We start from the raw sequence: 16,137 nt of genomic DNA, 5'->3' as shown, positions 1-16,137 counted from the left end.
GCTATGGGGCTGTTTTTCTGCCAAGGGGACAGGACGACTGATCCGTGTTAAGGACAGAATGAATGGGGCCAAGTATCGTGAGATTTTGAGCCAAAACCTCCTTCCATCAGTGAGAACTTTGAAGATGAAACGAGGCTGGGTCTTCCAACATGACAATGATCCAAAACACACCGCCCGGGCAACAAAGGAGTGGCTCCGTAAGAAGCATTTGAAAGTCCTGGAGTGGCCTAGCCAGTCTCCAGACCTCAACCCCATAGAAAATCTGTGGCGGGAGTTGAAAGTCCGTGTTGCTCGGCGACAGCCCCAAAAAATCACTGCTCTTGAGAAGATCTGCATGGAGGAATGGGCCAAAATACCAGCTACTGTGTGTGCAAACCTGGTAAAGACCTATTGTAAACGTTTGACCTCTGTTATTGCCAACAAAGGTTATGTTACAAAGTATTGAGTTGTATTTTTGTTATTGACCAAATACTTATTTTCCACCCTGATTTACGAATAAATTCTTTACAAATCCTACCATGTGAATTCATGGATTTTTTTTTCACATTCTGTCTCTCACAGTTGAAGTGTACCTCTGGTGCAAATTACTGACCTCTGTCATCATTTTAAGTGGAGGAACTTGCACAATCGGTGGCTGACTAAATACTTTTTTGCCCCACTGTATGCCCTATAGCTGCAGAAAAGGCTAACATTGTTATCTTTTTACAAAAAAAACAGCTGAACATGAGAGGTTTTTGGACTAATTTTGTGTTCTCCATTCTTTAAGCACCGGTTCGAGCACCGTTTAAGCACCGGCACCGTTTCAAAAGTACCGGTTTGGCACCGGTATCGGATAAAACCTAAACGATACCCATCCCTAGTAATCACTTTATTATCATTGTCCTTTCTCTAAAATTCTCCACCTTTTGTTATTGTTGACTTTCATCTTCCCTTCATCCTCTTTTTGACAACTTTCCTTCTTCTGGTGATGCATACCTCCACGCCAACCCCCCAGCCAGCCTGATACCGCCAATTATTCCCATTTTCCTTCACCTCAGCTGCTCTCCACATTCCCATTTCTATTTCTCTGCCTCACCCATTGCACTTTCCTCCTCCTCAGTCCACTTTACCACCTCTCTCGCGTTGTCTTCCTCGTTGCCTCCCTCCTTCCCTTTCTGACGCTCCTGTTTCTCCTCGTGTCTCCTACTTCCCAGATCAAAGAAAGTTAAGTAGGCCAGTGGCTGTGGTGGGCGTCAAAGGGTTTAAGGTGTGTATCTGTGTGTGTGAGAGAGTATCTTTATCACCGCACATTTTTAGGGAATTTATGTTGCTCATTATTAACACTGTGTGGGAGGAGGATGTGTATTTATTTTGTGTAGAGGGATGTACAGAACACGGATGCTTACACATTTCTATAAATAGACAGCTACTTTGAGATTTCCAGGATAATTGCAAGGCCTTAATATTAATTTATTCGCTGGTATTTGTTCCCACTGTTATGAAAGTGAATAAGTGATCGAAAGACTAGACAACGGCTCTTTATTATTGATGAATTTCACTACAGTGCTTGGAAAATATTTTATCACCATTTAGCATTAAATTATGCACTTTGTATAAAGGCTGCTTTTAGGAGATTTCATTAAATGAGCATGGTGTCTTACAAAACAAATATAGCCTTAGGAGCAACACAAGTGAGAAAAACCCACCAAGAGTAAAAGGGCGCAATTAGGTTTAACATGAACTCTGTCATCCTGTGCTACACAGAGGAGCAGCTGCTGGTTCTTTAGTGTTTTTTCGACGCTAAATTCACATGTAAAGTTTATCTGAAAGCATAATCTCAGGCCTCCTCAGCATACACACTGTGACGTCCTCCAGGGTGATTGAAATGAAACTCTGCTGCTAAGTTTTAACAGCCGCCTTGAGCCCCTTCAGTCACTGCAGTGGCAGACGTGTGCTTGAAATCAAGAGTTTTCTGTACAGACAGCAATCAGAGTTATGTCTCACCTGCCATCTGATTGCCTGTTGTAACTCGCTCTCTACGAGTCCTGTTCTGACCTCTTGCATTTTTGCTATTTCATCAAACTTGAGCATGAACTCCTGTTTCAAAGTGATTCACAACGAGAATCAGCTCTGGTAATGAGAGGTGGGTCTTCAGAAGTTCAGACCAAATAGCAGGCGTCAGATCCTTCAGCGTCCAAGCCAGGAGCATGCTCTTTGGGTTTTCTTCGTCCTTGTTTATATTCACAGGGCTGTCCACAGTGAATCCATCCCGCAGGACAGATTTAATGTAGATCCTCTGCTGTAATGTTCTGAAGTAACTGAGGAAGGACATTTGACTGAGATGGCCAGAACTGTAGCGTGTGTCGGCACACTGAAAACAAAGGGCTTATTTTGGCCACACTAACAGTCTTCCTTAGGGACTGCAGTTTCACTTGAAAAAGAGAAACCTGGATCCTAGTACGTTTCATAATTATCTAACATTATTCTAAAATTGTGCAATCAGACTTTTACAAACATCATAGCACAGGAAGCGCTCTCCTGAAGATAACGGATACCAGCTTGAATACAGATTCAGCAAACTGAGTACCCTGGTAATGTTAGCATTCAATACTGTACATCCTAACACACCATCTGACAGGTTGGAAAATTTGATTGGGTCCTACAGGGATTGTTCATGCAAGGTATACGATCATACTCTCAAGGTAGGGATTATTTATTCTGTCTCCATTGATGCTTATGAATCAGAGAAAACCGTAACGCCATGTGGAGTCCAGCAGGGATCAATCCTTGGTCCCCTTTTGTTTTATCTTTTAGTGATACTTTCAGGCATATATGTTAAGGCAGGTTAACACATCTATGCAGATGATACCCTGATCTATCTAGCTCTCTACTAAATGATTCCTATTGATTTATTACATTTGTCTCTTGAAAAAGTGGAGACCTACACAAATTTCCTTCTATTCGGTCTATATAGGAATCAAAAATGTGCGGTTGCATCTTTTTTTTTTTTTTCTTTCTTTTTTTTTGCTGGGTCACTGAAGACTGATGTGAAAAATCTTGGTATAATGATGGTTGACAACCTTAGTTTTGCTAACCATATTTTGCCTTTGACTACATCTAGCTAAACTGATTAACTTAAGAAGTTATCATTTCATTTTTGTTCTTGGATTTGATCGTGTAAAGCGCGTTGACTGTCATGTTTAAAAACAGGCTATATAATTTATATAAACGCCTTTCATAGCCTAACCACATGGTCTACTCGCCAGATTTGGCTCATATTACTTTAGCCTCTTCTCTAAAGAGAAAACAACTTTGGACATGCAGTGCACATCGCAGACATACAGTACAAGGGTTAGAACAAGAGAAACCTAAAACCAGCAGCCATTGTAAAAATGTTGCAGGCTGCCCAATGACGCAACCTTGAAGGGGAGATCGTCAGAAAACCACTTCAGTCACTGCTATGATAGAGGAGGGTGGAAATTTTGGAAAACTCACCATTTTCCAGGAAGTTTATCCTGATTTTATTTGATTCTGAGCTGCTGGCTTTAGTCCAAGCCTGTCCCGGCTGCTGTTTTGTCCATGCAGTGACGTCACACCAGTAGTAACCTCTGTCGGACAGCTGGACGCCTGCCAGGCGAAACCGAAACTCTGCCGCACCCGATTTGGTCAGAACCAGATTGTCTCTGAGTAAGCAGTCAAAAAAAATGTTTTATATGTCTCGATATAAAACAAGAAACTGCAGTTTGTTACTTAAATGTGTTCATGTGTACCTCCTGTTTGGGTCTGTGGCTCCTCCGTGCTGTACGACATTGTCCGGGCTGAGAGTCATGATGGTCCTCACGGTGCTGTCCAAGCTGTCCTGAGACTGGATGAGCACAGAGTACCCCGCATCACCGATGTTCTGAGTGGTGACACTGCAGCCCAATTCAAAGGTAGAGCCTCCTACCGATGCCTCACGGATGCGTTTAGCCACCACATTCACAATCGGACCTGGAGATAGAAGCGGCCGTTCAATCATTTAGTTCTAAGAAGAGCGTCATTCAAACCATCACAGACAGGGGGAAGTCCCCGACAGGGGTCAACGGGAAGTGATAAGTACTTAGACTATGAACTCATTCAAAGCAGACCCATACACACATACAGCACACTGCAATTACATCACAGCCCAATCAGCTAAATTATGGTCACCAAGTTCAACATGTAGATCTCAAATAGGGAGGAAGTGAATGTCTGTGTGCACTGTGACAGTGAAGCTGAGACAAAAGGAGGCCTGTTGTGGGATTCTTCTGTAAAGTCTATAAACGATATGGACACATTGACATTTATTCATGAAACTCAGCAGTGAAGCTACTGTGGCAGCCTGGCAGTGCATGAGTAGTTTTCTGAATCACGAATCTGAGTTAATGGTTTGGATTTTCTGTATTTCTTCCAAAAATACCTCATTAAGTACCTCACTGACCGGGCACATTTGTGCACGCACACAGGCAGGTATACAGTTAATTTCGCCAAAACACTGATACAAAGCTCAGTTTTTTTATCTGCATGTGACACAGAATCACATCCACAGAAGTGGACGAGAAAAGAAACTCGTTTCTGCTACTTTCATATTTTTTGGTGAGTCACACCGAATTAAAAGGTAATTTGTTGTAATAATTTTGAGGCTGGTAAGCCTCGACTATAACGGTTTATGATTCTTTTGACTTGCATCAGGAAGAAAGGCAGGTATATATACTTGGTTGACTGAAGTTAAGTTTGTAATAGATGCTGCACAGCAATTTCTCCACATTCTTTTAATTAAAAATAATGATATTAGCCCTATTAACCAGCAGATAAAAGCTAGAAAGAATAAAGATCTACATGCTTATTCTGATTACTAATGCCAGTGAATCAGGAATCTAAGTCATAATAAAAGCTTTCTTACGCTTGGCGTCCCATCGAACAGTCAGCGGCGAGCTTCTGTTCTCAGAGGTCTTCACCATGTCTCCCTGGCTGTTGACGCTCCAAGCAGACACACTGCAAACATACTGGCCCATGTCGATCTCCTGCAGAGTGAAAATGAATGCCCATTAATGCCTCCAAGTTCCTTTATCGACACCTGACTGCCATTTACTCTTTCCATCACTTATTCTCATTTAACCACAATTGAGCCTCACAGCACTTCGTCGTTTTCAGGATTCCAATAAGACTTTAAAATTATTGCAGGGCGACGTTTAGCTGCACAGCATGAAAAACTGTACCTGTGTGCGGAGGATTCGCAGCTTGAACGTGTTGGGCTGGACTCTGCTCAGCGTTAACGCACCGCTCTTCATCCTTTCCATATAAATCGACCCCGGCAGCAGGTTGCCATTAGCATCCAAGGAACCAATGGGATGTGAGGTCTGAGGGTCGTCCCCTAACCCTGCCGGTATCAGAACAATTTAAAAATTGAGTGATTCTGTGGAAAAACGTCTCTAAAGTAAATCTGAATTAAACATACCAGGAAGCGATGTGTGCTCCCAGCTGACGCCCAGTCGGCCTCCAAGAGGTAAGTTGGCAATGTTGGTGACGCGACAGGCGAGTTCTGTTGGCTCAGCTGTCGTCTGGGGGTTGACGTCAGCCACGAGGGTCAGCGTGAAGTTCGGCTCTGTGGTGAAAAAGCGAGGCAGCAGAAAATTAAACTGGGTGTCAGTACGGAATAGAAAACTTTAAATGAGGTTGGGTGGTCTGATAACTCTGGTCCTTTTGGGTTTTAAACTCATTTGCAGTACTTTTTACCCAATTAATTTTTATCAGTTTGAACTGCCACGCTTTCAATTTAACCTCAGGAAAGGCACGAGGAAAGAGCCACAGCTTTATGGCAGCAGACTATAAGAAATAACCAACTGCAAATGTGAAGTTCCATCCAAGCATCATTCAGCCTGAACAAAAGCCTAGCCCATAAAGAAACAGATAAACCCGACTGGCCTGCACAGAGCTCTTGGTTTCAACAGCATGCAGAATTTTTCAGATTGCTTGGAGCGTCTGGCAGGCCTTGTTGTCCAATATCGCTGCCTGAGTCGCGTTGGAAAGCCGTGGCTATTTGCACAAAATCACCTCTACCAAATCTGATGGCAACTACTAAGTGGGCTTTAACAGGAACTTTATATTGGTCGGATAAACCAAATCTAAGCCAAGCCTCATTGGCAAGTGTGGCTAGCAATAAAAAGACAAAAATAAAGAATATAGCCGTAAAGTCAACATAGGGACACACTGAATGTCAAGCTCCAAACTTGACAACAATCAAAAAGAAGCTGCCTACTAAGACATAGATAACTTCTCTTAATCCCGCATGTAAGCAAGAAGTGAAAAACCTCCCAAGGAGGTCAAAGACAGGCACGTAACACTTTGAAATCAAGGGTGTATCGAAAAGAATCAAAGTGCTTTAATTTCACAGCCATTCATTCAGGTAATGATGGAAACACACAACAGTATGGCGTTAAACACCCTAAAACTGTAGATGTGCATTTTAAAATATACGCAAGCTTCTATGTCCATTACTTTAAAAAATACAGCTTCTTGAAATTGGATGATTCTTTCTGATACACCCTGGTGAGATTATGTTTTTAGTAGCATTTGCATGTTTATCATTCTGTCTGTAAACGGGGTAGCTCGAGAAGGTTTTACTGAATTCTGATAAAACTTGGTGTAAAATGGGACCACGTTAATAATCCATTAAAATTTGGCATCCATCCACCAAGGTCTTAAAGGTCAACTTCATGATTTATTACCTGAAACTGACAAAAAAAGCCTCAAAACTTAGAGACGTGATGTGGTAATAATAATAATAATGGATTGGATTTATAAAGCGCTTTTCAAGACACCCAAAGCGCTTTACAATGCCACTATTCATTCACTCTCGCATTCACACACTGGTGGAGGCAAACTACGGTTGTAGCCACAGCTGCCCTGGGACAGACTGACAGAAGCGAGGCTGCCATATCGCGCCATCGGCCCCTCTGGCCAACACCAGTAGGCGGTAGGTATGTGTCTTGCCCAAGGACAAAACGACCAGGACAGAGATCGGGGATCGAACCGGTGACCTTCCGGTTACAGATACGCTTCCCAACCCCCTGAGCCACAGTCGCCCCTAATGGTATACATCGTCAAAGTGATAACAGAGCTATTTAAAACTGAAAACACAATACTTTAAAGCAGCGGTCCCCAACCCCCGGGCCTCGGTCCGGTACCGGTCCGTGAGTCGTTTGGTGCCGGGCCGCGACAGTTGAGGCTCAGGTGTGAAATGTATAGTTTTCAGGGTTTTTATCGGTTTTCAGAGTTATTTTGTTATCGTTTTTGTCGTTAACTCGGTTTTTCTGGGTCTTTTCACGTGTGTTAGGCCGGTCCGTGAGAATATTGTCGGGCACAAACCGGTCCGTGGCGCAAAAAAGGTTGGAGACCGCTGCTTTAAAGTAAAAGCTGTCCGGACAGTGAGCTGACTTGGCAGAGGTTTGTGCTTCTTGTTATATAAAATATATCCTGTCCTTGTTTTAAACTCGATACATAAAGTATGGTCGACTGAAAAGAAGCCTCAAGTCCAGATGGTGCAACTGGCATAATTAAGTGGTCAGACTTAGAATGGCAATTAAGTTTACCGGCAAACGGCCTAGAAGGCGGCGGATTAATGGCCATGACCACATAACATACATCTAAGTATACACATACAAAATCTACAGCAGGACACTGGCTACGTGGAGTTTTTAATTATCCTCGTTGTCAGCGGGGTTGAAATGAGCGCTTCTTTTAAGAAGAGAATCAGAACCCTGACGGCTGAACAGCTCCTCGATGATAATGCCAGAAATTGAGTTACAGTGCTGCCTCGAGAGACATTATTGCCAACCCAGCCGGGTATTGCTTTCATCAGTCAATCCTAGGTCACATTAACAGTCTGACATCACCAGACACATGCAAAGTGAATCCTCCTTTTTTTCTCCTGTAGGTGATTTCTTCCTTAAATAGAGTTAGGTGACTGAGCCAGATGACAGAAATAGAGCAGAAATAACACCGTTAACTGTGTGAGATGAGGTGGGTATCAAAGCATTAATAGTGTGTGTGTAGGTGGGGAGGCAGGTCCTCTCAGTCAGGCATCCAGATTGCACCTTTACGCGTCAGTGAACAGGAAACACACAACAAGATTTCCACCTGCTTAACCGTGAGAAATCACACACACACACACACACACACAGTATATAAAAGTAGTTCCTGATAGTGTGCCAGCATACCAAGAGATGCCACTATACCACACACACACACACAGACACACACAGACACACAAACACGCAGCCAAAAACGTTAGAAATCAAGTGCATGGGCTTGGGTGTGTTTGGCAAAGGAGTCGGTTTGCATGATGTCAGCTGGACGTCATACGCACACACACACTGACTCATGCACTGTCACCATCTGGTGTGAAACACACACACACACTTTGATCAATGAGAACGTGTGAAGCTCCTCTGCCAATTAGCCACGCTCCACGCTCTCTCCCTCACCGAAATGTTGCCTTATTTAGTCGAGTAACATGACCACTCGCCGCCAGTTCAGGGGCTCTGCTACTGTACAGCAGCTTGTGACACAAGGCTTGAAACGCAGTAGGTATACACCGAGCAGCCACAACATTAACACCACTGACAGATATAGTGGATGGCATTGATCCACAGTGAAATGTTTGCTTGTGGCATTTCACCGGCCAGTACTCTGACAAAGCACCCCATCATGTGCCAAACACCTAAAAATAACAGCACACCTAGAACAATCAGCTATGCCAATGGCACAGATACCAAGGAGAAAGCATGCCGCCACACTGCAAAGATGGCTCAGGACCACGACGGCAAGTTAGAAACCCGACCTCCAAACTCAAATCTAATGGAGGCGCCTCAACACACCCAAACCGTAAAGCGGGAATATCGAACTTAAGGCCCAGGAGTCACAATCGGACTACAAAAGACACCGATGCGGCCCAATGAACGCCTTTGGAAAATATGAAGGACATATTTTGGACTTGTAGCCTTATTTTCATTAGTTTTACGGCTTTTTCTGTTTAAGCCCACAGAGCCACGCTGACAGACTTCTTTCATTTACTGCAACAATTAAGATTTCCTCAGACTTCTAAAACCTGGCTGAAACTCGTGCTTCAGCTAAGGAAACATCCAGCCATCCATCTATTTTCTTACCCACTATTCAAACTTAGTTTCCCCTTGGAGGTACTGAAGCCTATCCAAGCTGGCAGAGAGCTAAAGGCGGGGTTCACAAGTCCATCACAGGGCTGAGGGGATATCAGTTTCCTACTCCGCTGACGATATAAGTAATGCAAACTAATTTAATCAATAGTCTTAAAACATCCATCCATCTTCATCCGCTTTATCCGAGGCCGGGGGCAGCAGCCTAAGCAAAGAGGCCCAGACCTCCCTCTCCCCAGCCACCTCCTCCAGCTTATCCGGGGGAACACCAAGGCGTTCCCAGGCCAGCCGAGAGATATAATCTCTCCAGCGTGTCCTGGGTCTGTCCCGGGGCCTCCTCCCGGTGGGACATGCCCGGAACACCTCGCCCAGGAGGCGCCCATGCCCGAACCACCTCAGCTGGCTCCTTTCGATGTGGAGCAGCAGCGGCTCTACTCTGAGCCCCTCCCGGATGGCCGAACTTCTCACCCTATCTCTAAGGGAGAGGCCAGCCACCCTTCGGAGGAAGCTCATTTCCGCCGCTTGTATCCGCGATCTCGTTCTTTCGGTCACTACCCACAGCTCGTGGCCATAGGTGAGGGTAGGGACGTAGATCGACCGGTAAATTGAGAGCTTCGCTTTTACACTCAGCTCCCTCTTCACCACGACGGACCGGTGCAGCGTCTGCATTACTGCAGCTGCAGCCCCAATCCGTCTGTCGATCTCCGGCTCCCTTCTCCCATCACTCGCAAACAAGACCCCGAGATACTTGAACTCCTCCACTTGGGGCAGGAACTCATCCCCGACCCGGAGTGGGCACTCCACCCTTTTCCGGCTGAGAACCATGGCCTCAGATTTGGAGGTGCTGATCCTCATTCCCGCTGCTTCACACTCGGCTGCGAACCGCTCCAGTGCGAGCTGGAGGCCCTCACCCGATGAAGCCAACAGAACCACATCATCCTTTTCCGTCTGAGTCTTAAAACACTAACTCTCCGTGTCGTCTCACCCACATGACAAAAATTGCCCAACAACAGTTTTCCAACTATGAAAAAGCTCTAAATATGGAAAACAGATGCAGTGTGCATGAAACTGAGCATCAATTCACAGTCATCCTGCAGTTTGTTTCAATGCAAGAAGAGCAAAGAGAAAATAGATTTCATGTTAAAGAGGCTTTTTACGCTTCTGACCTGAAGTCATGTCCTCAAAGCTGAGTCTGACTGGCAGCCTAAATTGCTCCTTTCTGTTATCCTGCGTTCTGCAGAGTTAAGCAGGGAGGAAAATTGTGTAAAACAAGCTTTAAGAAGAAGAAAATGGCTCCATTAGTGTGTGGATCTGGGAGGCAGAGCGAGGAAAAATAGGTCATTGTCAATAACACAACAAACTGCTTTCATCACACAGCATGTGTTCACATCGAGAAGTTACTCTTTGGATTTCAGTGAGAGCAACGGTGACAGATTCACTAACCACTAAGTGCTGGTTTTTAATTTTACACATCAATTGTTATTTTTCAGCTCACATGAAACTAACAACTGATTTTAATATGAATAAATAGATTCATTTTTATTAGTAGAGCTATCAGCAACAACATTACTGACGGACAAAGTAAATTCACTGAGACCAGGAGCTGTGGGACAGCAGTATCCTTCAGTGGGACAAATGACCACCGTACTAAAAAACCTCCCCAGGAACAGATCAAGGAACATGACAGTCAAGCCCAGACAGATAACTGCTTGGGCCCTTTGCTCATAACGAGGCTCTTACTCAGTGGCTGTACATAGCTTTAGTTTTAGCCAGGTGACAGTAACTGAAAGGTCCGATTAGGTCTGATGGATGTTTTCGTGGTCCCCCCTTTGCAGTTTGCTTTGACTAACTTTGTGTCTTCACTCGCAGAGAGGAGACTCCAGCAGAATCATCTCTAGAACTGACCGAACGATTTCCCAGTAAAGGATCAGACATTTTTCTCCAACCTGCCCTGAAATCTTCATATCCTGCTGCTTTCAGAAAGCAACGAACATCTTTAAGGACTCGCTCACTGCTCACCATCTTTTTGAACTTCTGCCGTTGGGCAGACGATACAGGACATTAACCCTTTAAGACCTACCATAGAACCAAGTCCGCCAGAGCTTAGCTTATATTTTTACATGCTGTGGAGCCATTTTTTTGGAGCATTTCAAGTTGATATACATCAATACAACCATTACAGCCTAAATTTTAATAATATGTCTGCATTAAGTGCATAGTAATTACATAAATTGCAAAAAAGTGCAATAAACTACAAAAAAATTGAAAATCGTTTTTGTTTTTTTAACATATATTTCTAGTTAGAGAAATTTAAGAGGCTTATCCCTCAAAACTGTAAATACAAAAAAGTTGCACAAAATAGTTTCCCACCACAGGAAATTTATTTTGAGTGTTTTCATAGTTTTATTTTTGAAATACACCAATTTTTATACACTGCAGGAAAAACTAAAATAAATATTATACTGCAAATTTGCACAAAAGCAGCATATGCATCAAAATAAACTATTTCCAGCAGTGCAATATGAGTCCTAAGCATCCCAGAAACGACACAGAAAGTCATAAAGTCAAACATAACTTTTAAAAACACCAGTATAGGCTCATAAGGCGCTGATGGTAAAAAACTACATTTCCGCGAAAATGACGTCACTTCCGGTTTCGGGCAGGTCATGGTGGACGTGCAAAAGTTCGCGCTGACGTCTAATCCAACGTAGGAAGTGTTACGAACAGCTGATCGGATCAGCAAAGCGTGTTTCTGGAATATTATGTTTTTGTTGCTGCAAGTGCTTTTTATGCAGTTTTTGCAAAACTATATGTGGAAGGAAACTGTGACCGAGGACAAGCTGATGGCTTAAGATGTAAGTACAACTCCTCCGGTTTCATATGCAAAAAAAATTATTGCGCTAGCTTACATGGTTGCAGAGCTACTGGGATTTAAAAATAGTTACGCAAAACAGAGCGTGCCCGCTCCGACCGGTTTTAAAGGGTTAAGAACGCACATGACTAGACTTTAGAACATTTTTTATAATATTTACATTTTTTATCTACCTTCTTATAAATTTCTTCTATTTTTATCTATACTATGAGGAGATCCTGTTTTTGAGCAGCAGTTTCCTGTATAATTTATTGTACAATACAAATAAAGGAGCCTTAGATCTTGATTTGCGACAGGAGAATGCAGAGACCAAAAACATGAGCACAAAAAAAGGCTTAAGAGATACAATATGCTGTAAACTTTGTTCTCACATCTTAAACTGTAATATGGCTGTAAGTCCCTCTCTTAAGGTGGCTCCTGTGTCTAAGTTTAGACTTAACGTTATATGTGTGATGTCGAGGAATCAGGTGGGAGCCAGCTCAGAGTTTCACCTCCAGTTAACGCACAAGCACACGCATATAGTGTTACAGGCTGTTACAAAGTTTTCAGTTTGTGAAAATGTATCAACCTCAAACAAGGAAGTGCAGCCATCAGCAGAGGTTTCATTGGAGCTCAGAAGTGCTGCGTGTTGTTCTTTCGATGAGCTGGGCTTTAACTGGAATGCGTCTGGTCACCGTTTCCTGCTTCGGCTCATTTACAGGTGGGCCGTGAGCCACGATAAAGCCGCCGTGACTAGCGGAGGTTAGCTGGGGAAGTTTGGCGGTGACTGTGCCATTAAGCTGGGCAGCGGCGTTAAACTCTCAACCGGAGCAGATTCAGCAGTTTCACCGAACGGGAGTGTTTCTATGATGTCAAAACAACCAGAGGCATGTGAGTCGCCCTTGTTTCGCTGGAGCGTGCAGGCGTGTGTGCACATTGTGTGTGCGTGCATGTGTGAGACGGGAAAAGCAGATATGAACGGGGGGGGGGGGGGGGGGGGCCATTCCCTCCTTCTGTCAACACACCACACTTCTCCCAGGACGGAGGGAAAATGCAGGCTGACACTGAACAGATGTGCTTTTGATATCACGTTTACAGCTCAAACAACTACTAATCTAATGTCGGATAAGACACTCTAATTAAGACACTGAATCACTAAGAGGGCTTACATTAATTTGGACAAATACACCTCAAACTGATGGCGAGGTGAAAATCATGCCAGGGCGCAATAAAGCTGCAGGGGTTCAGAGAATGAACGTTCAAGCTCTGCAGCTAGAAAGACAGATACTTAACTCTATAGATGCTAAACATCACAAAACCACAGAGTGGAGCTTCTTGCAGCCCGTGGCCATGCACAACCTCCTTAATTTAGCTGCTTTTCATTTTACTGAAGGATAAATTTTCCCTGAGTGTAGGAAACTGCCGGAAAGCAGCAGGAAGCATCTTAAACACTTTCCTTAGGGGAGAAAAAGTCATACAGTTAATCCTGTACGAAACAAAGTTTACCAAGCTTAACTCTCTTATTCACGCAACCCTTACACACAAAGTAGACTAATTACAGTTTTCAGATCATTAAAATGAATGTGGAACATTACTCGTTTAAAATTACTTACTTTTTCTCCAATTTAAACATATGCTGGAAACAACTAGGGATTTAGTGTCTTGCTTATCAGCTTCAACATGTGGGCAGGAATTAAAACCACCATCCCCAAGAATGATAGCCAACCCTACTTCCCTAAGCTACGGACACCCACAACACAAACACTCGGCAGCATCAACACGGTTTGAGGAAACACAACATCCTCTTTTATTTGCATTTCTTTTTTTCCAATGAATCACATACATCTTTTAATTCCTGCAATTTTACAATAAAGTTAAACGTTAAAGGAAAATTTGAAATTTTTTTTAAAGGAGGCTGTCCTCTGCCAAACATCCATGGAAATTGATAGAACATCAACCAAGAGCTAATTATTTAATCAGGTTTCTGGCGTGATGTCAGGTGTCCAGCGTGTTGAATGTCATGCAATCTCTGGTCCCGATGAAAAAAAGTGCGTATTCCCTGACTGGCTGGTGAGTTCGTTCCTGGAGTTTGTCGGCAGTCGCTAGGTAAAACTAACCAGAAAGAAGGTGGTGCACCAACAAAACTCATTGTGGTTTCTTTGGTTGCTAGGAAACTGCTGTAGTTTATGCAGACTTGTTTGAAAACACTATTTGCTAAACTAGTAGTACAAGTACAAGTTGGTCCAAGTGCTAACACATCTGAAAATATTTCACTTTTTATCTTTAATCTGTTGCACTTTCAATAGCAACCAGCGTGTAACAAGTGAGAGTTTATCGACAAGTCCAGGCATGTGTTCCTTGCGAACTGTGGGCAGCTGTGGCAGTCTGAAAGCAACAAAAGCAGTTGTAGGCAGTGTTGCCACCTTAGCAACTTTGTCGCTATATTTAGCGAGTTTTCAGACCCCCTTAGCGACTTTTTTTCTAAAAAGCGACTAGCGACAAATCTGGCGACTTTTTCTGGTGTTATTGGAGACTTATTTATGACGACTTTTTGACATGAAAACGCGTATCGCTCTTACTCTCAACAAGCAGCGGTGCTGCCTTGGGCACCTCACCCGTGCCAAAGCGCTCACAGGCGGAGGATAGTCCTCCCCCAGCTGCTATCAGGGCAGGAGACGTTCACACCTGTGCGTCCAAACTGCAAATGAATCGCGCATGAGCGAAGCCGCTGATCCCACACTGACTGTAACGCAGTCAATTCTTCTTTTACTGTTACACTGTTTTGTGGATCACAAGGTTTAAAACTACTTATAAACAAACACTCTCACACACACAGTAACTCCACCAGAGTGCCTATTTCGGGTCACTTTTGCCGGTCCAAGCCCGGGTAAAGGAGCAGGGTTGGAATTGTGACATTAAAAAACAATAATTGCTAAAAGAAATTTAATTTGTAGTTCTAAATAAATTCTAACTGCATTTAGGACTTTTTTTTTTTTTACTCGCTTTATGTCTCGTCCACGATGTTATTTCTGTCTCCAACAGCGTAGGTTATAATTACATTAGCATGACCAATTATGCAAATTAGGCGATGACGTCATTTGGCGACTTCTAGCGACTTTTAGGACAGCCAATAGCGATTTTCCTTACTGAGGAGTTGGCAACACTGGTTGTAGGATTTCTGCCAGCTGATCGCAGGCACACAAAGGTGCCAGGGGTTCGCTGACTAGTCTCGAGCCTTTTGTGACTGGGACACACCTAGTTGGGAGCGGCTGAAGCTTAGGTGGTATAAGGTTGGTGGTTCCTTTCATCGCCGCTCCAGTCTCCAGTTTAAATACCTTGCATACCTAAATATCCGTGGGCAAGATACTGAACCGCAAGTATGAATGTGTGTAAATGTCAGATAGAAAGCACTTAAAAAAAATGCCTGTGTGAGTGGGGCGTGTTATAAATGTTGTATAAAGTGCTTTTCATGCTCAAGTAGAGCACAAAACCATTAGATAAGAACCAGTCCATCCATCAACTTCAGCAATCGACTATCCAGAAATTGCAATTAACCTGGCAAACACTCGCCAACCGGTCAGTGAATGCTCATTTTTCCCCTCACAACTGGTGGCAGACGCTCCATGCACATGTGGTCTGGCCCTTTTTCACTTGACTCTGCCACCATGATTGTCACACAGCCAAGTGGCGGACAAGTTAACAGTCACGTGTCTGCAAAACCTCAAAATACGCAACCTTGCAAATTATTGTACAGAATCAGAAGATAAGGGAGATTTTAGAGCTTCTTTGAGAGCTAGTGAGGAATCAGTTTGGTTGTTGTTGTTAGCAAAGGGTCAAACAACTCTTTCCAAATCTTACAAAAAAGTTCATGACAACTATGGAAGGTAACTACTTTCAATAGAACTTGGTTATCAGATAGACAATTTCTCATTGGCACATCTAAAACACATCCATCTTTTATTGCAAGTAGATCCTATAGCACAGACCTGATCTCTTGCAAATCTTATAAGAATGAAGCTGCCTTATACAGCAATTACAACAAATGAGGCTCCAGTATTTTACAAGCTAACAATGATGTATTAATGCAGCTTCACAGGAATCCCGTGTGCTTGTTCC

At 43.5% G+C, this 16,137-nt stretch overlaps 1 protein-coding gene across 1 annotated transcript in view; it reads right to left on the bottom strand.

The window, feature by feature from the left end:
* Positions 1-16,137, bottom strand: part of ptgfrnb (prostaglandin F2 receptor inhibitor b) — a 99,460-nt gene that overhangs the window by 39,469 nt on the left and 43,854 nt on the right. Inside the window, exons 6-10 of the mRNA XM_087836279.1 lie at positions 5,456-5,602; positions 5,217-5,377; positions 4,901-5,021; positions 3,750-3,969; positions 3,475-3,662 (exon numbers count right to left, since the gene is read on the bottom strand). Coding sequence (XP_087692405.1) covers positions 3,475-3,662; positions 3,750-3,969; positions 4,901-5,021; positions 5,217-5,377; positions 5,456-5,602 — 837 coding nt within the window. The remainder of the gene's footprint in view (positions 1-3,474; positions 3,663-3,749; positions 3,970-4,900; positions 5,022-5,216; positions 5,378-5,455; positions 5,603-16,137) is intronic.

Source organism: Neolamprologus brichardi, chromosome 23 (genome assembly GCF_056152115.1).
Source record: "Neolamprologus brichardi isolate AB-2024 chromosome 23, ASM5615211v1, whole genome shotgun sequence".
In the NCBI taxonomy this organism is placed as follows: Eukaryota; Metazoa; Chordata; class Actinopteri; order Cichliformes; family Cichlidae; genus Neolamprologus; species Neolamprologus brichardi.
Note: the sequence above shows the minus strand (reverse complement) of the source record. Positions and strands in the feature narration are given on the sequence as shown.